Genomic DNA, 26,429 nt, shown 5'->3' on the forward strand with positions numbered 1-26,429 from the left:
CATTTTCCTGAATGGCCCAGCATTCTTATTCCTTAACCCAGTCATGACCAAGCAGTTTTCCATTATTTTTTTCCTCCTCTTCTTCCAAGGGCTATAAGTTTATGAATTTCCATCCACATAACCGTATGAGGCCTTGTTTTTTTGTGATGTGAGTTGTAATTTTGAATAGATTTGTAGAAGAGAAAAAAAGAATTCTTGCTTTTGTTGCCATTTTACGAGATCCCGTAACATTCAGGCTATGTTCACACGATCCTTTTTTTGCTGCGGATCCGCAGCGGTTTTGAGGCTGCGGATCCGCAGCCGTTTTCCATGCAGGGTACAGTACAATGTTACCCTATGGAAAACAAAATCCGCTGTGCCCACTATCCTTTTTTTCACAGGCAAATCCGCGCGGATTTGCCTGCAGAAAAAAAGAAGTACCATGTCTATTCTTTCTGCGGATTCCGCTCCTGTTTTCAACATGCACCAATAGGAAAGTGCTGTTGAAAACTCGCAGAGGAATCCGCAGAAGAAAAAGCAGGAAAATCAGCAGTGCAGTTTTGCACTGCGGGTTTTCCAAATCAGGACCTGAAAAAAACCGCAGCAAAAAAAGGATCGTGTGAACAAGCCCTTACAATTTTCAGCGTCTGGAGTTGTGAGGGTTTATTCCCCCACCCCACCCTGCGCTAACCTTTTTACTGATACCATTTTGGAGTAGATACAATGTTTTGATTGATTCTCAATGCTTTCTATTGCAATGTTGCGGCAGCCAAAAAAACGTAAATCCAGTGTTACTATTTATCTCATTACATAGTTTAACGATCAAATTAATTTACTTTATATTTTAATAGATTGGACTTTTACGAAAGCAAGGATACCAAATATATGTATTTTTTATTTTTTAATTGATTTATTGTTAAAGGGCCAAACGGTATTGAAGGGTGATTTGTAGCTCTGAGCTCTGCTCCACTTGCAGCTGTTAGAGGGAATTGATGGCTGAATAATTCAGCCATCATCAGCCTGGAAAGATGTGGGCTCGGCTTGTGAGCCTGTATCAATGTCACAGACAAGGCATATGATGTAACTGTTCGTCAAGTGTCGTGAAGGTGTTAAAGGCAACCTGTCACCCCCAAAATGGAAGGTGAGCTAAGCCCACTGGCATCAGGAGCTTATCTACAGCATTCTGGAATGCTGTAGATAAGCCCCCGATGTATCCTAAAAGATGAGAAAAAGAGGTTATATTATACTCACCCAGGGGCGGTCCCGCTGCAGTCCGGGTCCGGCGCCTCCCATCTTCATCAGATGACGTCCTCTGCTTGTCTTCACGCTGTGGCTCCGGGGCAGGCGTACTTTGTCTGCCCTGTTGAGGGCAGAGCTATGTACTGCAGTGCGCAGGCGCTGGGCCTCTCTGACCTTTCCCGGCGCCTGCGCATTGCAGTACTTTACTCTGCCCTCAACAGGACAGACAAAGTACGCCTGCGCCGGAGCCGCAGCATCAAGACAAGAAGAGGACGTCATCGTAAGAAGATGGGAGGCCCCGGACCAGACCGCGACGCCCATCGTACCGGGACCGCCCCTGGTTGAGTATAATCTAACCTCTTTTTCTCATCTTTTAGGATACACCGGGGGCTTATCTACAGCATTCCAGAATGCTGATGCTGGTGGGCTTAGCTCACCTTCCATTTTGGGGGTGACAGGTTCCCTTTAAAGAGGTACCGTATTTCATATTAGAAAACAATTGTTAATGACATCACAAAAGGTTTGTCATTTAAACACTGTTACAAAAAAATGCGCTTAAGTTACTGGCTTCATTTACATATGTAGAATGGTGCCACCTTTCATTTAGCCGCCTTCCTGCTGCGGACAGTTTTCGATTTTGCATTTTCATTTTTTCCTTCCCTTTTTTCCCCCCAAGAGCCTTTTTTTCCATCTACATAGCCACTTTTGTGGATCTATTTCATACCCAGTTTTCCATTCTCAGGTTGTCGATTGAGATTCCTTTCTTTGTGTACCGCTGCATATTTTTTATTGATATATGTTTTTTTGTATATGTACTAATTGTGCTATGCTTTACTAATTTACTAACAGCTACGAGAGATGCAGGCGTGGGGACATGAACATATTTTTCGAGCACGCCAAAGACACTCAGTTAGCACAGGAGCATGCTCAGATAACACCTTATTCCCTGTTCAGCAGTAGAGCAGTGGCCAACAGGCCAGGTACCTTTGCTAATGAGGTGCTGTGATCTGCATTTCAAAAGCAGTTGGGTTATGTAATCTTCTCTGTGTAAACTTAAGGTACCTTCACACTAAGCGATGCTGCAGCGATACAGACAACGATGCCGATCGCTGCAGCGTCGCTGTTTAGTCGTTGTGTGGTCGCTGGAGAGCTGTCACACAGACAGCTCTCCAGCGACCAACGATGCCGAAGTCCCCGGGTAACCAGGGTAAACATCGGGTTACTAAGCGCAGGGCCGCGCTTAGTAACCCGATGTTTACCCTGGTTACCATTGTAGAAGTAAAAAAAAAAAAACATACTCACATTCCGGTGCCCGGCGTCCGCTTCCCTGCACTCCTACTGCATCCTGTGTCAGCGCCGAACATCTCCGGCATCTCCCACAGAGCAGAGCGGTGACGTCACCGCTCTGCTTTACGGCCGGCACTTACACAGGATGCAGGAGGAGTGCAGGGAAGCGGACGCCGGGCACCGGAATGTGAGTATGTGTTTTTTTTTTTACTTTTACAATGGTAACCAGGGTAAACATCGAGTTACTAAGCACGGCCCTGCGCTTAGTAACCCAATGTTTACCCTGGTTACCAGTGAAGACATCACTGGATCGGTGTCACACACACCGATTCAGCGATGTCAGCGGGAGATCCAGCGACGAAATAAAGTTCTGGACTTTCAGCAACGACCAGCGATCTCACAGCGGGATCCTGATCGCTGCTGCGTGTCAAACACAATGATATCGCTATCCAAGACGCTGCAATGTCACGGATCGCTATCGTTATCATTGTAAAGTCGCTTAAGGCCCCGTCTCACATAGCGAGATCGCTAGCGAGATCGCTGCTGAGTCACAAGTTTTGTGACGCAACAGCGACCTCAGTAGCGATCTCGCTATGTGTGACACGTACCAGCGATCAGGCCCCTGCTGTGAGATCGCTGGTCGTGTCGGAATGGCCTGGACCTTTTTTTGGTCGTTGAGGTCCCGCTGACATCGCTGAATCGGTGTGTGTGACACGGATTCAGCGATGTCTTCACTGGTAACCAGGGTAAACATCGGGTTACTAAGCGCAGGGCCGCGCTTAGTAACCTGATGTTTACCCTGGTTACCAAAAAAAAAAAAACACTACATACTCACCATCTGATGTCCGTCAGGTCCCTTGCTGTCTGCTTCCCACACTGACTGAGCGCCGCAAAGTGAAAGTGAAAGTACAGCACAGTGGTGACATCACCGCTGCGCTCTGCTCTCACTGTAAGGCGGCACTCAGTCAGAGCAGGAAGCAGACGGCAAGGGACCTGACGGACATCAGATGGTGAGTATGTACTGTTTGTTTTTTTTGGTAACCAGGGTAAACATCGGGTTACTAAGTGCGGCCCTGCGCTTAGTAACCCGATGTTTACCCTGGTTACCCGGGTGCTGCAGGGGGACTTCGGCATCGTTGAAGACAGTTTCAACAATGCCGAAGTCGTTCCCCTGATCGTTGGTCGCTGGAGAGCGGTCTGTGTGACAGCTCCCCAGCGACCACACAGCGACTTACCAACGATCACGGCCAGGTCGTATCGCTGGTCGTGATCGTTGGTAAATCGCTATGTGTGCCGGGGCCTTTAGTGTGAAGGTACCTTTAGACTACTGGCATGGAAATCTTCACATGAAGAAGGCCAAAATTTGCATAACAAACACAGTGGGGTGCATGTATTCAGATAAAAGAAGGCATCACAGGTAAAATCCTTACTATTCAAGGAATAAATCTGTTACCTGAAAAGGAGTGCATATTCTCTATATATTTAAAAAAGAAACAAAAAAACCAATGTGCTATGCCTTCAAACCTGCTGTGTGATCATATAAACTCTTGTGTGTGCTTGAATCTGCCACCACTGTGTTATGTGTGTGTACATACAGGGGCGGCCTTATGGTTCCCTGTGCAAATTTGCCCTTTGGTGCCCCCACTTTGTTTAGTGAGAAGTTGAACACATGAGCAGCCATGTTTGTTTGTGATCTGTACAAGGTCTGTGGCACTGTTGGGTGCCCCAAGACCCAGCACAGCTGAGCATGCAGAGTGACAGACCCAAAAATAGTCTCATATTGGTGACCTACCCAAAGAATAAGGAAACGCCATTAATATACTGGCAATCTGGCAATGTTATAACGATCGCGGTCGCAGAGGTCGTGACTGGGCCCGTGTGTGTGCGGGGCCTGCCACTGCCAGTGCATACTTGATCTGAATGTACGTCCGAGGACGCACATTCAACTGAAGTGTATTGCTGTGCAGTGACCCATTGGTACCACCCAACAATCTACAAACCATGAATGTGAAATAATTTTAGACCCCCTTTATTAGGCCCAATTCACTCGTCTTTACACAGATAGAGCACTTACCCATCGTACTCTTTGGGGCTGTTCATTGACATGTCCATTTTTCCATTAGATTTGTGGTGCAAACTTGCCCATTCAAATTAATAGGTCAGTCAAAAGTGAATAGCACATGGAAACCATCCATGCGTCATCCTACTGCAGTATGGATTTGAATTGACTAATGGGTTGGATAAGCTTAGAAACGTATATATTTTTTGTTGCTTATAAGAGAAAAGAATGTCACAACTGATAAGAAAACGGCGAGACTAACATAAACTAATACCTAAAAATTTTTTTATTATATATTTAGACAAAAAACAACACAAAGGCTTTAGGCCTGCAAAAAGCATGGATTTGTTGCCATTGAAAAAAGCCCTAATGCTCTAACCCCTATAAAACCCTAGCTACACCCTCTTACACCCTTCCTAACAGCGGAGGTTGGCACCCTAGCTTGTACGCAAAATGGCGCCCCCGCTCACCGACGGCTGAACCCTAGATGCACCCTGATAAATCCCTAAATAGATGTGGGGTGCAATAAATTAATAACTAATCTGATTCATCAGACAAGTAATGCCGTGGTGAAAAAAAAAAGAGGGGGTTAGTTTAAATCCTGATGACGTAATAACTCAAAAATATGTTCACCTGCTCCTCATCAGGAATTCTAAATGTATCCAATAGCAGACAATCAAGCAAATGTGCTTTAGGGCTCATTCACACATCAGTTTTTTCACGTAAAAGTGCTGTATTTTTCATGAATAGCACTCACAGTCTACAGTGACATGACAGTCTACAGGGCTGTTCACGTTAGTGATTTTTTGTGGACAGAGTGATCCATGCAAAATCAGGGAGACATATCAGATATTGATCAGAGTGTCGGAACGAATTCAACAGTGAAAATCTATGGGTCCGTGAAAATAATTGAAAAAATAAAATAAATAAAAACAAAAAACGGACTGCACTCAGATGCCATCCGTTGACTAACAGATAGAAGAAGGTGGAAAAAGGTTTTTTAGAGTATAAAAAACAGAAGAAACTCTGCCTAAACTTTGATGGTATTCTGATGAAGATCACTGAAGAAACTCGGTATGTTTTTGTCAAACATCAGAAAAACCAATCATCTGAATGAGGCCTTTTTCAATCTCCTCAGGTCTAATGCTGAGGCTGGGGTCACACATGGCGTAAGACAATACGCCACGTATTATACGTCCGTACTACGCGTTCAATACGCCAAAATGTCTCCGTAAGCGACTTCCGTAGTTCCTGCGTTGCTTAGGTGTGGTCGCGTATTTTGCGCATGTGCTTGTGCGTGTGTAATCCGTATGTGATCCGTATGGCGTATTTAGCACGCACCATCACAAAATGGACATTTAACGGTTTTCAGGCCTGCAAATCATTTAAACCATCATTAACAACACTATTTAAGACCTCTACAACAGGTGGAGCCCTCCCATCTGCCCTATATGTTCTCTAGCATATTTTGGCTGTGTTGCTTTGAGATTACAAACATGTCTGGCCCTGTGTATTTAAGCACAACTCAGCGGGTGTTGCTTCACTGGGTGTTGTCTCGGCGCTTTGGCCAGCCATATCCGGTCAATGTGGATCCGCGAAGGAGGAGACGAAGATTGTGGGTACATCCTCTATTGACCCAACGCCAGAGTAAAGGCCATTTCCAGAGACTATATTCAGCTTTGAGGGCACATCCAGAGAAGTTTTACCAGTATACTCGAATGTCCATCCGGACTTTTGACATGTTGTTGGAGATCTTACGTCCTGGGCTCACCTTTCAGGACACCTGGATGAGAAAAGCCATCTCTGCTGAGGAGCGTCTGCTCCTAACCTTACGGTATGTATTCCACATTTTCCAATACTGGTTTTTTTGGGGGGTTCTTTCCAAATGTGTGTTGTCCTACTAGGTTTAATTAACTTCACTTTGACATGAAGCCACAAGCACATATCAAAGATTTTTGCCAATTTTCTAGTCTACTTATTTTGTCAATTGTAAATTTGTATACTGTAAATAATTTAATAGTAAATGAAATATACACTTTGGCTTATTCCTTTGTTCATCGTCCTCATGTTTGTTTTTTTTTCCCTTTTTGTTGTATTGCAGCTTCCTGGCGACAGGATTGTCCTATGCGGGTCTACACATGGAGTTTCTGATTGGGCGGTCGACCATTTCAGGCATTGTTAGGACAACCTGTTCCCAAATCTGGCAGAAACTACATGAAGCTGTGTTGCCGGAGCCAAAACAGGACGATTGGCTTAAAATCGCCACAGGTTTCAGAAATAATTGTGACTTCCCTAATTGCATTGGAGCTGTGGATGGGAAACATATCAGGGTGCGTAAGCCGCCGAACTCTGGTTCCCAATTCTACAATTACAAGCAGTTTTTCTCTGTAGTTCTGTTAGCAGTTGCTGACAGTAACTACAGGTTTGTAATTGTAGACATTGGGGCCTATGGGCGAACTGGAGACTCTAGGGTCTTCAATTCGTCCATAATGGGTCGGCGGCTACGTGACAACCAGTTGAACCTCCCACCACCACAACAACTCCCAGGCTCCAATGCGGAAGCAGTGCCTTTTGTTTTTGTGGGAGATGAGGCCTTCCAACTGTCGAGCCACGTCATGAGGCCTTACCCCAGGCGCAACCTTGACCACCGGCGGAGGGTGTTTAATTTGAGACTTGCCAGGGCACGGAGACTGGTTGAGTGCGCCTTTGGGATTCTTGTGGCCAAATGGCGTGTTCTTCAGTCTGCCATCCAGCTGAGTGAGGCTACAATCAATGAGGTGATCAAAGCCTGTGTCATTCTCCATAATTTCACAAGAATACATGATTGTTCCTCTACAAATTTTGAAGATAACCTCATGACCAATGTTCCTAGGCCTACCCCATATGTCCCTCCTCCGCGTCGGCCACTTTCTGGACTGAGAGTTCGTGATATCTTTACAAATTATTTTATGTCTCCTCAAGGTGCTACTCCCTGGCAAGACTATGCATTTTTGCATGTGTAATTAATTAGCTCTATAAAGTATGTGTTAATCAAGTTTCCAGCTGTGTGTGTTTTATTTTCTTATTTCACATATGGTTATCAGCATATCATGTGTGTGTGATGGAAGAATGAATCCAGCGCATACAGACGGTGACTGGTAGTAAGAAAACGTTTTACTCAATAACTTTTTTTACTTTCTTTGTTTGTTTTTTTTCCAAACCTTTTTTTGGCCTTCTAAAGGCCTATTTTTCTTTTTTAACAAAAATAGCGTAAACAACCACAGTAAAACATGCTCTGTAGTGACAATCCAAGCCTAAATATTGTATCCAAATCATATTTAAAAAACAAAAAAAAAAGGTTAAAATAACATTAAAACACAAAAAAACCAAATTATAAGTCCTGGTAGGTTGGGGCAGGAGAAGTAGCTTGCTCATTATCTGCATCAGGTGGCATTTGTACGGCCAACTGTCCAGCACCCTGTGCAGATGTTGTAGTGGCCTGAGGGACATTTGCCAAGCTATGATGCTGGGAACTTGGAAGAGTGGGGCGAGGATTTGGTAGATACCCCTGCTGGTGATAACCATATTGCCGGGAATCATAACCCAACCCAAAATGACCATATTGTCCAAACCCAGGTTGGGACCAGCCTCCAGCACTGGGTGTGGACAAGTGGCCATATTGGGATGGTTGAAGATATCCCGCCATATGTTGCTGAGGTGGCCATTGTGTGTTTGATGGGGGTTGGGGCTGAGGTGTTGGCTGTCGTGGAGGGGGTGCTTCAGATCCTTGTTGAGCTGGCAGGCCTTGTAATCTCTGAGGCCGCAGAAGATTTTCTGGTGACATCTGCCACTGTTCAATCATATGCATGAGATTGTATGGGTTATTTGGGGGGGTGCATGCGTCAACAAGGATCTGAAAACACCCTCTCACACGAAGCCTTAACTCACGCTCTAGGGACCTTAAGTAATGGGCCATGCTCCTGGTAAATCCCTCCTCCCCATCATCGTCTCGAACACGGGCCAAGTAGCTCAGGACCCCAGCATCCACGTTTTGGCGCCTTTGGAGCAATTCTCTTCTGCGGCGTGCACGCTGTGGTCTGCCTGCAGCCTGTGGGGATGGAGCCAGGGCAACAGTTGGGCTGCTGCTATTTCCAGGGTCATCCTGGCTAGGTGGTGGTGCTGCAGAAGAGGCAAAATGTGGGTCCTCAGGGTGTGGGACGGAGGCAGATGGAGCAGCCTGACCAGATGAGGATCCAGGAGGGATGGAGCCAGAGGGAGCATCAGATGGACCAGCCACCTCTTCAACTTCACCAACTGGGTCAATGACAAGTTCCGAGTCAGACCCTGTCTCCCTGTCAGTGAGGTTAGACTGAGTTCTGAAAAAGAAAAAATGTTTTAGGGCCACAAATAAGACAAAAACCCAAAAATACACAGAAAACAATGTTACTTACGGCCTGAGGTCCATGCTGGGATTCAGAAAGTTGAGTCGGTCAAAATATATGTATTTTTTTTTTTTTGGAGGTGCCCCGGCTCCACTTCTCTCCCGCTGCTGCCTCTCCCTCCTGTACTGGTCGCGGATACTCCGCCACCTTGTTGTAACATCACCCACTGAAACAACAAAAAATACACACATTCTTTAGGCCATTAATCAGTGAGCTCACAAAAGGTGGAACTGACTACAGAGATTTAAGTGTAGCATCCAAATAGGCCTTTGTGGAGAAGATTTAATCTTAAATTTACCCCAAAAACAAAATTAGCAAGCAAAGCCACAAGGACATAGTCCACTAACCTCTATCACAGAAAGGCCAAATAATGGGAAACACTGTTAGTTTAGTAAGTAAAAGGGACACGTATTCTAAACATTAATGAAATCCGTTTCTCTTGTACAACACCATGTATCTACTGGTGGGCTTTCTAGTTCCTTCATGACTATTTACTAAATTCGGGAAGAGAAATTCAAAGTAGTAAGGGCCTGATAATTCTCAAGAACATTACATTTAAAACATGGGTGTACTTACTTATCTGTCGCTGTGCCTGACGTGGCTGCTGGTCATAATGTGGGAAGAGGGCCACACACACACTCCTCCATGCTGCCTCTTTTTGTGCCCTGTTTGCATAATTAGGGTCTCTTTGGTCCCAGAGGACAGGCCTCTCTTGGACCAAAATGATCAGCATGTCCGCGTTGACAATGTTTGCCATGCTGAATATCACTCCGTGGAGGCGTGCAGCAGACTTCCGGGTTCACTGTCTGGCTTTTTCAGCTAATTAGCATGTCTCACCTGCCTGATTGAGGCCTTTGGACCTTTCAGGACATCTGCCAGTAAATCCGTATTTCGCGCAAGGCACACGCATGGTCCGTAAGCATTCCGTATTATACGCTCTCCCATAGACTTGCATTGGCGTATTTTTTGCGCGATACGCTGACAAACGCAGCATGCTGCGATTTTCTGCGCCCGTACAACTCCGTAAATTACGGATCCGTAATATACGCCGTATAGGACTAGACCCATTGAGAAGCATTGTGCCGTATGTAATGCGAGTTTTACGTACGTAGTTTTTGCGCTCTTACGTACGTAAAACACGCATGTGTGACCCCAGCCTGAGTCTTCACCCATACTCTGGTGGCTGCTGTTGTCGCAGCTCAATCATCACATCGATATCATAAGCACCTAAACAGTGAGCTCAGCAGCCCTGCCCGTGTTGATGGCATGATTACCTTTACAGAAACTGGCTCAGCAGAGACTTGTCATTGGATCTGGGGAGGATGAACTTTTTTTTTTTTTTTTTAACAAATTTCAACACAGTTTTTCTGAAAACAGAAAACCACTTTAAGCTTCCCATACATATTGGAAGAGCAATAACGCTTTCTTGTCCGGAAGGGGTTAAAAAAAAAAAAAAATTAAGATAACAAAAAAATATACGTGTGGTATCGCTGTTTATAAAAGTCGGATTTATCAAAATATAAAATTAATTGACCCAATCTGTCAATGACATAATAAGTAAAAAATATACCAAAATTACGTTTTTTCAGCCACCCAAACACTGGAAAAAAATGCAACAAGAAGAGATCAAAACATCAAATCTACTACAAAGAAAATGGTATGAATAAAAATATCAACTCATGGCACCGAGATTTTTTTCACTACTTAAAGAAAAAACTCTGCATGTTTGATATCTGCGTACTCGTACTGATGTGGAGAATCATATTGTAAGTTTTACCATATAATGAATGGTGTAACATCAAAACCAAGAAAACAACTGCGTAATTGCACTTTTTTTGAATTTTCGACACACTTGGAATTTTTTTAAACTTTTCAGTACATCATGCACATGATAAAATTGATTTTGCCCTTCAAAACTACAACTCATCTTGTAAAAATGGCTCTTGGAAGAAGAGTAGGAAAATAAAACAGTGCAAAAATTGAAAATTTTCTGAAATGGGTTAATGATTAAATGATTATAGTCCAGGTGGGGCGTTATTTAATGTTTAACATTTCCCTCCACTGGAAGATAAAGGGGGTGTCCACTAATAGAACAACCCCTTCTTAATCTATATGTTCGGCCCGATAGAATAATAAAGCCTATACTCACCTCCTGTGCCAGCTCCGTTCCAGCAGTGTCGGCACTCCCGGTCCTGGGGCTGTGATGCGGTGGAATGACATGTGATGCCCAGTGCCCAATCAGCGTTGATATCACTGTCTCCACTTTCAGATAAACTGAAAGTGAAGATGAAGTCCGGGATGAACTGCAGCCTTGACTTCCTCTTCATGTTCAGTTTGTCTGAAGGCGGAGACAGTGACGGCAACAATGATTGGTCTCCAGCGTCACAACACTGCATCAGAGCCCCGGCGAGAGCAAGTGCCAACACCACAGGAATGGCGCCGGTACATTAGCTATTCTGACAATGACTGCTAGTCAGAGCCCAGATTATATAAGAAGTAGGAGGGGCTAATAGTACACAGCTGACAGCCTTAAAGCAGGAAAACTTCCAGGAGCTCTCAAATGAGCAGATTAACCCCTTCACTAATAAAGGAAACTTACAACTTTTAATATGAAGGTGAAGGGCTTCTAATCAGTGCAGAAGCACCAGAAATCAGATGCTGCGGTCTTCTGGCTCCTCTCTGTCATGGTAAACCAATGATAGGTGGGGAGTGAGGGTGGTTAATTTATAATTATGCTAAATGGGGTTAATTTAATAATCTAAAGGGTAGTCCATTACTTGGAAAACTCCTTTTGAATCCTTATGTTTCCCCTTGTAAAATAATAGCACTTAGGCCACGTGCACATATTCACTATTTTACATAAGTATTTGTAAGCCAAAATAAGGAGTGGAACAATCAAAAGAAAAGTATAATAGAAACACATGTGCCACTTCTGCATTTTTCATAATCTCCTGGTTTTGGCTTACAAATACTGAAGTAAAATTCTGACGAAATACTGAACATAACGTGATGCGAACCCCGGGAGAACCAAATCCGATAGCGCTGGAACTGTGCCGGAGGTCAGAATAAGTTGTTATTTTCCTGGGGGAACCAAAGTGATAGAGAAGGCATTGTCAGAGTAGTGAACAACACCTTTAATCCTTTTACCCCTGGGCCATTTTTTGTTTTTTCCTCCCCTTCTTCCACGAGCCATAACCTTTTTATTTTTTCGTCAGTATAGCTGTATGAGGGCTAGGGCTGCCACTAGGAATTTCGGGGCCCCATACTGGCAAAATATTTTGGGCCCCCTTGAGACTCCGCCCAGGCTCCACCCTTCGAACTGTCCACAGCCCCACCGCTCTGTCTTGGAAAAACTCCACTTCTCACCAATCACACATTAACAGTTCCCATCACCAGATCACACATATAGCCAGCAGCTTTTGCTTTGGCCAAAAGATTTTTTAAGCCGCCACAACTATATTGTAGACTCTTTTTGCCGAGCTCTACTATATCCTATTAATCGTTTGTTACAATATCCAATACAATTTAGGTATATGTTTATTTATTTTTCAATTTTTAAAATGACCAATAATATCACATACAAGGGACAAATAGCACCGCATCATGACCAAACACCATATTACCACCACATAGTGACCTATAATACCACATACAAGAAACAAATATCGCCACACCATGTCTAGACCACATATTACCACCACAGTGACCGAATAATGTCACATGCAAGGGAAAAATACAACTGCACCATGTCCAGATCATATACTACCACCACATGGTGACCAATACCACATACAAGGAACAAATACCAACACACCATTACCAGACCACATATTAGCACCACATAGTGACCAAATAGCACATTCAAGGAACAAATGCAAATACCGCCACACCATGGCTGGACAACATATTACCACCACATAGTGACTGAATACTATAGTACTGATCATTAATAAAAAAACACAATATTAATATCATCATAAGTGCCGTTTTACACAGGAGATCCTGCCCCATCTGTCACATAATCCTACCTCTTCTGTCCCATGATCCTGCCCCATCTGTTCCATGATCCTGCCCATCTGTCCCGTGATCCTGCCCCATCTGTCCCATGATCCTGCCGCATGATACTGCCCCATCTGTCTACATTGTATCCATCCTGCCCATGAGAGCGGCATGGTGGCTCAGTGGTTAGCACTGCAGCCTTGCACCCAGTCCTGGGTTCAAATCCCACCAAGGACAACATCTGCAAGGAGTCTGTATGTTCTCCCCGTATCTGCGTGGGTTTCCTCCGGGCACCCCGGTTTCCTCTCACATTCCAAAGATATAATGATAGGGAATTTAGATTATGAACCTCATTGGGGACAGTGATGATAATGTCTGTAAAGCGCTGTGGAATATGTTAGCATGTTAGTGCTATATAAAAATTAAGATTATTATTATTATCCTGCACCATGTGTCTCCATCCTGCCCCATGATCCTGCACCATGTGTCTCCATCCTACCCCGTGATCCTGCCTCATCTGTCTCCATCCTGCCCCATTTGTCTCCATCCTCCGATTGGCTGGCAGCTTTTAACTATTGGCGTGCGGGCTCGGATGCAGGTCCAGTTACTGCACTGGCAGAGCCTGCCGCTGGGGCCCGATGAGTAGTAGAGACGGGGTCTAATGTGGGCCCCCTCTGCCAGCCAGGCCCCATGCGCCAGTCAGGGCACTAATGCCCTGATGGCGGCCCTGATGAGGGCTTGTTGTTTGTGGTTTGAGTTGTACTTTTGAATGACGCCATTGATTTTACCATATATTGAACTGGAAAATGGGGCAAACAATCCAAGTGCAGTGAGATTGCAACAGAAAAGTGCAATTCCACAATTTTGGGGGGTATTTTACCATGTTTACTATAAAGTAAAACTGACCAGGCAGTATGATTCCTCAGGTCAGTACAAGTATGTAGATACAAACATGTATAGTGCTATATGGGGCTGTGTGAGGGCTTATTGTTTGTGCCCTGAACTGACATTTTTTATTGAAATCATGTTAGGGTGCGATGTTTTAATCGTCTCTTATGGAATTTTATTGGAATGATGCTGTGACCAAAAAAATGTAATTCTGTTGTTTTGTTTTTTTTTCTCATTGCGCTGTTTACTGATCAGATTTTTTTTGTATTTTAAATAGATCGGATATTTCTGAATTCAGTGATACCAAAGCTGTATTATTTATTGTTTTATTTTCAATGAGGCAAAAGGGACGTGATTTCAACTTTTTTTTTTTTTACAAAAATTTCACATTTAAAAAAAAGAATATCACTTTTTTGTCCACATGGCAGTTCACTCACGTGGCGGCACAGAGAGGTAGAAAAAATGGGAACACCGTCTCTTTAAGTCCTCGTTGGTTTAAAGGGAACCTGTCACCCCGTTTTTTGAAGATGAGCTAAAAATAGCGTTAAATAGGGGCAGAGCTGGGCGTTACATTAGTGTCTTTTGTGTGCCTTTATTACCCACCTATGCTGCTGAAATACCTTTGTAAAGTCGCCGTTTTCTGCTGTCACTCACGCTGGTCTGGTCCTATGGGCGTTGTGACAGCGCTGTTTCTCCCCCAGATCAGGCTCATCATTCCGTTGGTGGCGTAGTGGTGTGCGCATGTCCAACAGAGAATATCCACTGCCCAGGAGATGAAAAAGAGCGCGATCTGCGCTATTCAGCCGTTTACCGGTGGGCGCGGCCATCTTTCTGTGGCCGCGCGTGCGCAGATGGAGCGCTCTGCTGCCCGGGGCTTCAGTAAAATGGCCGCCGCGATCTCCATCTGCGCACGCGCGGAATCCCGCGGCCATTTTCCTGAAGCCCCGGGCAGCAGAGCGCTCCATCTGCGCACGCGCGGCCACAGCAAAGATGGCCGCGCCCACCGGTAAACGGCTGAATAGCGCAGATCGCGCTCTTTTTCATCTCCTGGGCAGTGGATATTCTCTGTTGGACATGCGCACACCACTACGCCACCAACGGAATGATGAGCAGGATTCTGGGGGAGAAACAGCGCTGTCACCACGCCCATAGGACCAGACCAGCGTGAGTGACAGCAGAAAACGGCGACTTTACAAAGGTATTTCAGAAGCATAGGTGGGTAATAAAGGCACACAAAGACACTAATGTAACGCCCAGCTCTGCCCCTATTTAACGCTATTTTTAGCTCATCTTCAAAAAACGGGGTGACAGGTTCCCTTTAATGTCAGGCAACATAAACCAATCCATGGGAACACAATCTCAGCCTTTCTGTCTGCAACAGGAACAAAACAATAAAAGGAAAACAATAATGCTGCAACACAGTCCGTATTGTGCAGTCGGCACCCCGCTCAGGAGCAGCACAGGTTCAGTCTGTGCTTGATAAGCCACAAAGCCTATGGAGACTCCTCTCTCCAGGCTAGCCGAATGCAGACTGCCTGTAGAGTTTGGTTATTGAAACCTAAAGGTACCTTCACACTGAACAACTTAACAACGATATCGGTAGCGATCCGTGACGTTGCAGCGTCCTGGATAGCGATATCGTTGTGTTTGACACGCAGCAGCGATCAGAATCCTGCTGTGACATCGTTGGTCGGAGCTAGGAGGCCAGCACCTTATTTCGTCGCTGGATCTGCAGCACCCCAGAGTCCTGGTCGTTGCAGTACTGTTGCTCCGCCACTAAGGGGGGCTATGGTACGTCTGATGGCACTGAAGGAGTTCATCTGACCAGGTATCACAGACACCAATACATTTCACAGTTTGGCCTCCAGGGGGAGCTAAGGGTTCTATTTAGTAGGCCACTCCTCACAATCTGGTAAAACTGGGGGTTAGGCAGGAAGTTAGAGAGAAAGCTGACTGGGTTGGAACCAGGCAACACCTTGTGGCAGAGGGTGTTGTAGGGGAAGATTCGGAGGGGTCCCTGTCAGGGGTGGGATCCTGACAGAGGCCTAGCAACCAGAGAGAACGTTACGGGACCGCGCCTGCACGATATAGCGGCGGTACCCCAAGAAAGGACAAGAAGCGAGGTTTATTGTGCTGAGTGAGAAACGAGATCAACGCAACAAGGAGAATACCAGTAGGAGTCGTGCTGTAAGACGAGGCAACATCCTACTGAGGCGCATAACCGGTGGCCGGAACGCCGAGGAAGTATAGAGCTCCAAGCCAAACTTCAAACCTACGGCAGGACAGTCAGTTACAGGCGGGCTGTCTCCCCCAGACCCAGGAAGACACAGGGGGGTAACAACAGGAGTGGGGCGACGCTGGAGTCCCGGAAGAGCTCCGAGCCTCCCCGTCATACGGGTGCGTCCTAACCGTAAGATCAGGGGGACGTAGAGGGAGAACATCAGAATCGAGTTGTGAGGGAACACGAGAAACAGACACAACAGTTGTGGGGACTATCCCGTAAGCAAAGCAGGGGAGGACCACAACACACAAGCGCAGGAAGGTAGGCACAGATTTCCACCTGCAAAGGGAACTCTGGAGGTGCCATCGGACCGGCCGGACTTGCGCAGCCTGGTTAACCGTATTCCGGATTGAGGACTCAGAAGCCTTCAGTAAAGAGGTAAAGAGACTGCAACCTGGTGTCCTCGTTATTTACCGCGACTGGCACTACACCGCACCATCACATCAGCACCATACCACCACTTTTAATTGTGCGCCCCTCAGCAGGGTCACGGACCATGTCTATCCACCGTGACAACCCCAGAGCAGAGACTCAGAGGCCCGGTACCGGGTACCCCTCGGCCCTGCGGCAGTGGGGGCGCTGCAATTTTGGCGTCACGAACAGGATCTGCTTAAGCCTGAAGAATCAGGTCATGTGTGCCTTGGAACTGTGATTTATTATACTTGGACTGTGACTTATTGCAAAGACTGTGTATTGCTACTTGCCGCCAAAAGTTCCCGCCAAAACCCGCCACCATTGCAGCACCACAGGGAGCGCAGAGGAAGAAGGAGGGCGTGCCATGGGAGGAGACTACCAAAGCGGCGCCAGAAGTAGCAACCGCCCCCTCCGACTTCTGCTGCGAGATGACGACTTGCCCAGCAGCAGAGGAGAACCGCCCCCTGATTTGCAACGGCGGGAACGAGGTGAAGAGGGAACTCGACCTCGGAGAAATGGCGGAGCCAGGTGCATGCATTGCTGCCCAATGCCGGACAGCGATGATGAGCAGCAAGTGCCCGAGCGACAGCGAAGCGATTCCGGCTTGCCCTCACCCATCAGAGGCGGACTCACGTCCACCGCCGGTGAAGGATTTGAACTCCCTGGAGCCGCCGACGGAGGAGCCGAGCCTACCTATCCCGACCACGGAACCATGGAGAGCGGAGCCACATCGGGAGGCCGCCGAGGAGGAGCCGCGGTCCAGGTTGCCGCCGATTCCAGTGTCCTCGTCAACGGAACAGATCGACATCGGTGGAATCACATCAGGCGCAGGTATGGACGATGCCCCTACTCCCCCGGCCGATTCTGCTCCCCCGACCGATCCAGCTCTCCTGACCGCTCCCGCACCCGTGACCGCTCCTCACCCCAGCAATAACTGTTTCCTCTCGGTGGAGCGGGTGATCCTCACCCCCGACGCGATGGGGAAGCTGGTACCTCCACTACCGACCAAGATGGGAGAACCCATAGACGTGGGCCCAGACGGGGTGGTCCTCCGGTGGGACACCCCCTGGACCGGGCCAGATGGAACCCGGGAGGACGGCCTCACCCTTGCTGTGCTCACTTGGGAACAGTATAAACAATGTTTAATCTTGCATTGGAGACACCGAGACGAGACGGAACAACCCGACACGCCAAAAACGCAATGTAGAAAGTCTGCGCACGGCAGGAGAGACGTGGTAAAGCAGGGAACTGTGCTGGCCTTCCACCCGAAGAGGGGTTGGGGCTCCATACAGGAACCGGGACTACCGACTGACGTCTTCGTTACTAGTTACAACGTGAAAACTCCCTGCTGTAACCAATATGGTGACCCATTGCAAAGGGGGGATTAGGTGACCTACACCCGCCACCGGAGTGCGCAAGGGTGGTGCGCTCGGAATGTCCAACGCTGTGAGCCTGAAGGGGCGTCACCTGTTGCCCCGACCATGACTGATCCGGGCTTGACAGATCTTGTTACTCTCACCACCGTCCGCCTTGTGGCGGCTACCGAACTTGCAAACAGGGTTAGCCTTCAGGTCCAGACACCGAGTGATCTGACGGCACCTGAGAGATCAATCACCGGTACTGACACCGCATCGACCGCGGATCAGAGACCACCCCCTGCACTACAAGAAGACTAAGTAAGCAAAAATGCTTTATTGATTGTAAATAGTTTATTGTTTTTCTGCTGCTTTGCTAAAACCCGTCCAGGGTTAACTCTTAAAGGGATCCCTTTGTTGACCCGGGATGCCCTTAGGGTATGTGTCCACGTTCAGGATTGCATCAGGATTTGGTCAGGATTTTTCATCAGTATTTGTAAGCCAAAACCAGGAGTGGGTGATAAATGCAGAAGTGGTGCATATGTTTCTGTTATACTTTTCCTCTAATTGTTCCACTCCTGGTTTTGGCTTACAAAAACTGATGAAAAATCCTGACCAAATCCTGATGCAATCCTGAACGTGGACACATACTCTTAGAGATATAACTGAATCTGGCTTGCCTTATTATATGCAGCTTGATCTGTGCACATTTGTATGATATATATATATTTTTTGGCCTATATTTTAAATGTTTGTCATTATTGCTACTAAATAAAAATTGATTGTGCTAAAATTATTCCCTGTCACTTTCTCATTGGTTCAGCTTTTGTGTTCAGAGCATTCCTCTTCTCCTTAGTGGTTCTCCACTATAACTTTGGCACATGTGGTGACCTATTGATCATACTAAAATTTTGGTTATAATTTCTAACTTTTTATATATAAATATCTAGGTGTCATTACTATGTCTTCTCAGGGAAGATAAAGTGGACCTTCTCCCACCCGCTCTATGAAGGTCCACATAAAACCAGCCCTTTTATGCAACTTAACCCTCACAACACATAGTGTGCTGGAGAAAAATGCTCTGCCTTCATATCACTGACGCCGTTAAATGCAGTGACAAATATCTCCCCTCTACCACCCTGCCAGTGACTGCCATATTAATAATAATAATCTTTATTTTTATATAGCGCTAACATATTCCGCAGCGCTTTACAGTTTGCACACATTATCATCACTGTCCCCGTTGGGGCTCATAATCTAGATTCCCTATCAGTATGTGTCATGATATGTACTTTTTTCCCTGTCCTGTATTTTGTATAATATGTCATGATGTGGTGCGACTTCTCTTTGGTTGTATTTACTGTACACTTTGCAATGACATGGGATGTGTTGTGAATTCCGTTCTCGGACTCCCTCCTGTGGTCATGAATGGTACTTTGGTTAGTTCTGCTCTTGGACTCCCTCTGGTGGCTTCGAGCGGAACTGCTGGTCACTGAGGTTGGCTTTATCAGCTGCTCTCGTTTATTCTATGCTAGCTTCCCTATTTAACTCCACTCAGATCGTTACTTCATACTTCATGCCAGCTGTCAATGTATCAGTATTGGTTCAGATCTCTCTTGGACTTCTCTGAGGACCTGTCTACTCCAGCAGAAGCTAAGTCCCTGCTAGTTCATTGTTGTTACTGCTGCCTGAATATATTTCTTAGTACTGCTAAATTCTTGTCCAGCTTGCTATCATGATATTTCCTTGCTAGCTGGAAGCTCTGGGGTGCATTGTTGCACCTCCACACCGTGAGTCGGTGTGGGGGTCTTTTTGCATACTCTGCGTGGTTTTTGTAGTTTTTTGTGCTGACCGCATAGTTTCCTTTTCTATCCTCTAACTATTTAGTGAAGTCTGGCCTCCTTTGCTGAAACCTGTTTCATTCCTGTGTTTGTGACTTTCCTCTTAACTCACTGTCAATATATGTGGGGGCTGCCTTTACCTTTGGGGAATTTCTCTGAGGCAAGGTTAGGCTTCTATTTCTATCTTTAGGGGTAGTTAGCTCTTAGGCTGTGAAGAGGCGTCTAGGGAGAGTTAGGTACGCTCCACGGCTATTTCTAGTGTGTTTGATAGGAGTAGAGTTTGCGGTCAGCAGAGTTCCCACTTCCCTAGAGTTAGTCCCGATTTTGAGTTTACTCATCAGGTCATTCCGGGTGCTCCTAACCACCAGGTCCATAACAGTACAGCTGGCCCATAAAGTGTTAATGCATCTCAAAAGAGGGATAAGAGAAGTTCTGAATCCATTTTTTTTTCTTTGCAGTGTGTTTTGTCTCTCTTTTCCCCTTAACCTCCATGTGGTTCAGGACTCAGGTGTAGATATGGATATTCAGGGTCTGTCCTCTTGTGTGGATCAGGCAGAGAAAATTTTGCTAGCTGTGTGTCAGGGTCAGGATGAAGCGGAGATATATTGTCAGAAGTTTCGAAAATGGTCTGTGCTTACTCAATGGAATGAGTGTGCCCTGGCAGCAATTTTTAGAAAGGGTCTTTCTGAAGCCCTTAAGGATGTTATGGTGGGATTCCCCATGCCTGCTGGTCTGAATGGATCAATGTCCTTGGCCATCCAAATTGTTCGGCGTTTGCGCGAGCGCAAAATTGGGCACAATTTGGCGGTGTCCTCTGAGCAGAGGCCTGAGCTTATGCAGTGTGATAGAACTTTGACCAGAACTGAACGGCAAGAACACAGACGTCAGAATGGGCTGTGTTTTTACTGTGGTGACCCCACTCATGCTATCTCTGATTGTCCTAAGCGCACTAAGCGGTTCGCTAGGTCTGTCACCATTGGTACTGTACAGCCTAAATTTCTTTTGTCTGTTACTCTGATTTGCTCTTTGTCATCTTACTCGGTTATGGCATTTGTGGATTCAGGCGCTGCCCTGAATTTGATGGACTTGGAGTTTGCCAGGCGCTGCAGTTTTTTCTTGGAGCCTTTGCAGTATCCTATTCCATTAAGGGGAATTGATGCCACGCCGTTGGCCAAGAATAAACCTCAGTACTGGACTCAGTTGACCATGTGCATGGCTCCTGCACATCAGGAAGATATTCGCTTTTTGGTGTTGCATAATTTGCATGATGTGGTCGTGTTGGGTTTGCCATGGCTACAGGTTCATAATCCAGTATTGGATTGGAAATCAATGTCTGTGTCTAGTTGGGGTTGTCAAGGGGTACATGGCGATGTTCCGTTGGTGTCAATTTCTGCTTCCACTCCTTCTGAAGTCCCTGAGTTTCTGTCAGATTACCAGGATGTATTTGATGAGCCCAAATCCAGTGTCCTACCCCCTCATAGGGATTGTGATTGTGCTATAAATTTGATTCCTGGTAGTAAGTTTCCTACGGGCCGACTTTTCAATTTATCCGTGCCAGAGCACGCTGCTATGCGGAGTTATATAAAGGAGTCCTTGGAGAAAGGGCATATTCGCCCGTCTTTATCACCGTTGGGAGCAGGGTTCTTTTTTGTGGCCAAGAAGGATGGTTCTCTGAGACCCTGTATAGATTACCGCCTTCTCAATAAAATCACGGTCAAATTTCAGTACCCTTTGCCTCTGCTGTCTGATTTGTTTGCTCGGATTAAGGGGGCTAGTTGGTTCACCAAGATAGATCTTCGAGGGGCGTATAACCTTGTGCGTATTAAACAGGGCGATGAATGGAAAACAGCATTTAATACGCCCGAGGGCCATTTTGAGTACCTGATAATGCCATTCGGGCTTTCAAATGCTCCATCTGTGTTTCAGTCCTTTATGCATGACATCTTCCGAAAGTATCTGGATAGATTCATGATTGTATATTTGGATGATATTTTGGTCTTTTCGGATGATTGGGAGTCTCATGTGAAACAGGTCAGAATGGTATTCCAGGTCCTTCGTGCTAATTCCTTGTTTGTGAAGGGGTCTAAATATCTCTTCGGAGTTCAGAAGGTTTCCTTTTTGGGCTTCATTTTTTCCCCTTCTACTATCGAGATGGATCCTGTTAAAGTTCAGGCCATTTATGATTGGACTCAACCTACATCTGTGAAGAGCCTCCAGAAATTCCTGGGCTTTGCTAATTTTTACCGTCGCTTCATCGCTAATTTTTCTAGTGTGGTTAAACCTTTGACTGATTTGACAAAGAAAGGTGCTGATGTGGTGAATTGGTCCTCTGCGGCCGTTGAGGCTTTTCAGGAGCTGAAACGTCGTTTTTCTTCGGCCCCTGTGTTGCGTCAGCCAGATGTTTCGCTCCCTTTTCAGGTCGAGGTTGATGCTTCTGAGATTGGAGCAGGGGCTGTTTTGTCTCAAAGAAGTTCTGATGGCTCTGTGATGAAGCCATGTGCCTTCTTTTCTAGAAAGTTTTCGCCTGCTGAGCATAATTATGATGTTGGCAATCGGGAGCTGCTGGCTATGAAGTGGGCATTCGAGGAGTGGCGACATTGGCTTGAGGGAGCCAAGCACCGCGTGGTGGTCTTGACGTATCACAAAAATCTGACTTATCTCGAGTCTGCCAAGCGGTTGAATCCTAGACAGGCTCGATGGTCGCTGTTTTTCTCCCGTTTCGATTTTGTGGTCTCATACCTTCCAGGTTCTAAGAATGTGAAGGCGGATGCCCTTTCTAGGAGTTTTGTGCCTGATTCTCCGGGAGTCCCTGAGCCGGCTGGTATTCTCAAAGATGGGGTAATTCTGTCTGCCATCTCCCCTGATTTGCGGCGGGTGCTGCAGGAGTTTCAGGCTGATAGACCTGACCGTTGTCCAGCGGAGAAACTGTTTGTCCCTGATAGATGGACTAACAGAGTTATTTCTGAGGTTCATTGCTCGGAGTTGGCTGGTCATCCTGTGACTTTTGGTACCAGAGATTTGGTGGCTAGGTCCTTTTGGTGGCCTTCCTTGTCACGGGATGTGCGTTCTTTTGTGCAGTCCTGTGGGACTTGTGCTCGGGCTAAGCCCTGCTGTTCTCGTGCCAGTGGGTTGCTTTTGCCCTTGCCAGTCCCGAAAAGGCCTTGGACGCATGTTTCTATGGATTTTATTTCAGATCTTCCTATCTCTCAAAGGATGTCTGTCATCTGGGTGGTTTGTGATCGCTTTTCTAAGATGGTCCATTTGGTACCCTTGCCTAAATTACCTTCCTCCTCTGATTTGGTGCCATTATTTTTTCAACATGTGGTTCGTTTGCATGGCATTCCGGAGAACATTGTGTCGGACAGAGGTTCCCAGTTTGTCTCTAGGTTTTGGCGGTCCTTTTGTGCTAAGATGGGCATTGATTTGTCTTTTTCTTCGGCTTTCCATCCTCAAACAAATGGCCAAACCGAACGAACCAACCAGACTTTGGAAACCTATCTGAGATGCTTTGTTTCTGCTGATCAGGATGATTGGGTGACCTTCTTGCCATTGGCTGAGTTCGCCCTTAATAATCGGGCTAGTTCGGCTACTTTGGTTTCGCCTTTTTTTTGCAATTCTGGTTTTCATCCTCGTTTTTCTTCGGGGCAGGTTGAGCCTTCTGACTGTCCTGGTATGGATTCTGTGGTGGACAGGTTGCAGCAAATTTGGACTCACGTAGTGGACAATCTGACGTTGTCCCAGGATAAGGCTCAACGTTTCGCTAACCGCCGTCGTTGTGTTGGTCCCCGACTTCGTGTTGGGGATTTGGTTTGGTTGTCTTCTCGTTATGTTCCTATGAAGGTTTCTTCTCCTAAGTTTAAGCCTTGTTTCATTATTCCTTATAAGATTTCTGAAATTCTCAACCCTGTGTCATTTCGTTTGGTCCTTCCAGCTTCTTTTGCCATCCATAATGTGTTCCATAGGTCGTTGTTGCGGAGGTACGTGGCGCCTATGGTTCCCTCCGTTGATCCTCCTGCTCCGGTGTTGGTTGAGGGGGAGTTGGAGTATGTGGTGGAAAAAATTTTGGATTCTCGTATTTCGAGACGGAAGCTTCAGTACCTGGTTAAGTGGAAGTGCTATGGTCAGGAGGATAATTCCTGGGTTGTTGCCTCCGATGTCCATGCTGCCGATTTAGTTCGTGCCTTTCATTTGGCTCGTCCTGATCGGCCTGGGGGTCCTGGTGAGGGTTCGGTGACCCCTCCTCAAGGGGGGGTACTGTTGTGAATTCCGTTCTCGGACTCCCTCCTGTGGTCATGAATGGTACTTTGGTTAGTTCTGCTCTTGGACTCCCTCTGGTGGCTTCGAGCGGAACTGCTGGTCACTGAGGTTGGCTTTATCAGCTGCTCTCGTTTATTCTATGCTGGCTTCCCTATTTAACTCCACTCAGATCGTTACTTCATGCCAGCTGTCAATGTATCAGTATTGGTTCAGATCTCTCTTGGACTTCTCTGAGGACCTGTCTACACCAGCAGAAGCTAAGTCCCTGCTAGTTCATTGTTGTTACTGCTGCCTGAATATATTTCTTAGTACTGCTAAATTCTTGTCCAGCTTGCTATCATGATATTTCCTTGCTAGCTGGAAGCTCTGGGGTGCAGTGTTGCACCTCCACACCGTGAGTCGGTGTGGGGGTCTTTTTGCATACTCTGCGTGGTTATTGTAGTTTTTTGTGCTGACCGCATAGTTTCCTTTTCTATCCTCTAACTATTTAGTGAAGTCTGGCCTCCTTTGCTGAAACCTGTTTCATTCCTGTGTTTGTGACTTTCCTCTTAACTCACTGTCAATATATGTGGGGGCTGCCTTTACCTTTGGGGAATTTCTCTGAGGCAAGGTTAGGCTTCTATTTCTATCTTTAGGGGTAGTTAGCTCTTAGGCTGTGAAGAGGCGTCTAGGGAGAGTTAGGTACGCTCCACGGCTATTTCTAGTGTGTTTGATAGGAGTAGAGTTTGCGGTCAGCAGAGTTCCCACTTCCCTAGAGCTAGTCCCGATTTTGAGTTTACTCATCAGGTCATTCCGGGTGCTCCTAACCACCAGGTCCATAACAGGGATGTATGTAACTTAACCTGTCTTGTTTCCCCAATACTTGCAGCCCTAAGCTATAATGTAATTAAGCTTTGTCAACACCACTAGTGAAGGAATAGCCATTCTTCCTCACAGCAGGTGGCTAGTCAAATGCACATACTGGATAGACTAAGCGGAGCCGACCAGTCTAGAATCTTCTGGTGGACCCAACCATTGAATAGAAGGTGTGACCCCTACCCCCTTCATGGGCTGATCCCAGGAGCTCAGACAATCCATTCTTATTTTTGAGATCAGATGTGAGTTGACCATTGAAGGAGAAGGAGTGGGGATTCTTAGCCGAGGCAAGACCCCACGTTCATCTGTGACTGCGGAAGCGAACGGGGCGAGACTTGAGCTGAGGACATATCTCGTCGTTCGTGGGATTGTTTTGGGATCCCTTGGACTCGTGTGGACTATTGCTTTGTTAGCTGGCACAAGGATTATCGGGAGGTGCCCCCGAATCTGTTCCGTTGCACTCGTGTGGACTATTGCTTTGTTAGCTGGCACAAGGATTATCGGGAGGTGCCCCGAACCTGTTCCGTTGGACTAATTGTGGACTCTGTAGATCTACCTGCATGTGTTGTTCCAGCGTTCTTGATAATAAATCTGTTGACTCATCCCTTGGTCCCTTCTTGCTCTGCCGTACACCCCGTCACAGTATGTCTTTGGAATGTGGGAGGAAACCGGAGAACCTGGAGGAAACCCATGCAAACACGGAGGGAACATACAAACTCCTTGCAGATGTTGTCCTTGGTGGTAGTTGAACCCAGGACTCCAGCGCTGCATGGCTGCTGTGCTAACCAGTGCTATTCCCTAAGGAGACTTGAAACTGCGATCGTCCGATTGCCTGTGCTAAACATAGTAGTGCTTCAGCTATGTATAACAGAAATGATGATCTCCTATGAACGCCAGCAATGGGCCTCTGTTCATAGGAGGATTGTAATGACAAACACAGCGGATGCGAGACCCCTAGCTGTCAGGACAACCCATCGGCGCCCAGCGATCACGTCACGGGTGCAACAATGAGAGCGTGGAATGCCGAGCTTCCTGTCTGTGCATGTTAAATTGAGAGCGGCATTTAACAGGTTAACAGTCCCTGGCAGAGCTCAGCTCCATTCAAAGCTGTTACAGGCACATGATGTCAGAGGACAGTGTTCACAATCCTCTCTGCCAAGCAGTGTGATAGGCTCAGAAACCAGGGAGAAGGAGCAGCAAGTGAGACTGACATGCTGTCTCCCTATGGGCGTCCCCTCTGATGTCTGGCAGCCAGCGCTCTGTGCGACCGCACTAGTAGCACATACTAAGACCGGCCATGGTCATTACTATCTTGAAAGGTCAAATCTCGACACAGTATATTCATCAACTTGTCAAAGGCAGTCATGGTGAGCTGGCAAAACGACAAAATTTTTTTGGGATATCTACAAAAAAATAAAGAACATCAATAAGTAAAAAGTCACATCATCTTGAAAGATTCAAAAACAAACCTGCGCATATCAGGATATAAATTGCTAAAGTGTCACATTTCAGTACGCTCATGAAGTACCCAGAAGAGAAGACAGCGATATGCTT

General features: G+C 46.4%; 1 protein-coding gene across 1 annotated transcript; it reads right to left on the reverse strand.

The window, feature by feature from the left end:
• Positions 1–7,877: 7,877 nt before the first annotated feature.
• LOC143785741 (uncharacterized) lies at positions 7,878–9,228 on the reverse strand. Its single transcript, XM_077274833.1, has 2 exons — positions 8,995–9,228; positions 7,878–8,919 (listed from the first exon to the last, which is right to left on the reverse strand). Exons 1-2 carry the CDS (start codon positions 9,174–9,176, stop codon positions 7,935–7,937), a joined length of 1,167 nt encoding a protein of 388 aa, XP_077130948.1. The 5' UTR covers positions 9,177–9,228; the 3' UTR covers positions 7,878–7,934.
• Positions 9,229–26,429: the final 17,201 nt, after the last annotated feature.

Source organism: Ranitomeya variabilis, chromosome 7, assembly GCF_051348905.1.
Source record: "Ranitomeya variabilis isolate aRanVar5 chromosome 7, aRanVar5.hap1, whole genome shotgun sequence".
NCBI lineage: Eukaryota > Metazoa > Chordata > Amphibia > Anura > Dendrobatidae > Ranitomeya > Ranitomeya variabilis.

Excerpts from the sequence above, each read along its gene's own strand:
- LOC143785741 (XM_077274833.1), bottom strand. The coding sequence starts at position 9,176 with ATGTGTGTATTTTTTGTTGTTTCAGTGGGTGATGTTACAACAAGGTGG. Across the intron at positions 8,920-8,994 it reads CCCAGCATGGACCTCAGGCC|AACTCAGTCTAACCTCACTG; the intron begins GTAAGTAACATT and ends TTTCTTTTTCAG.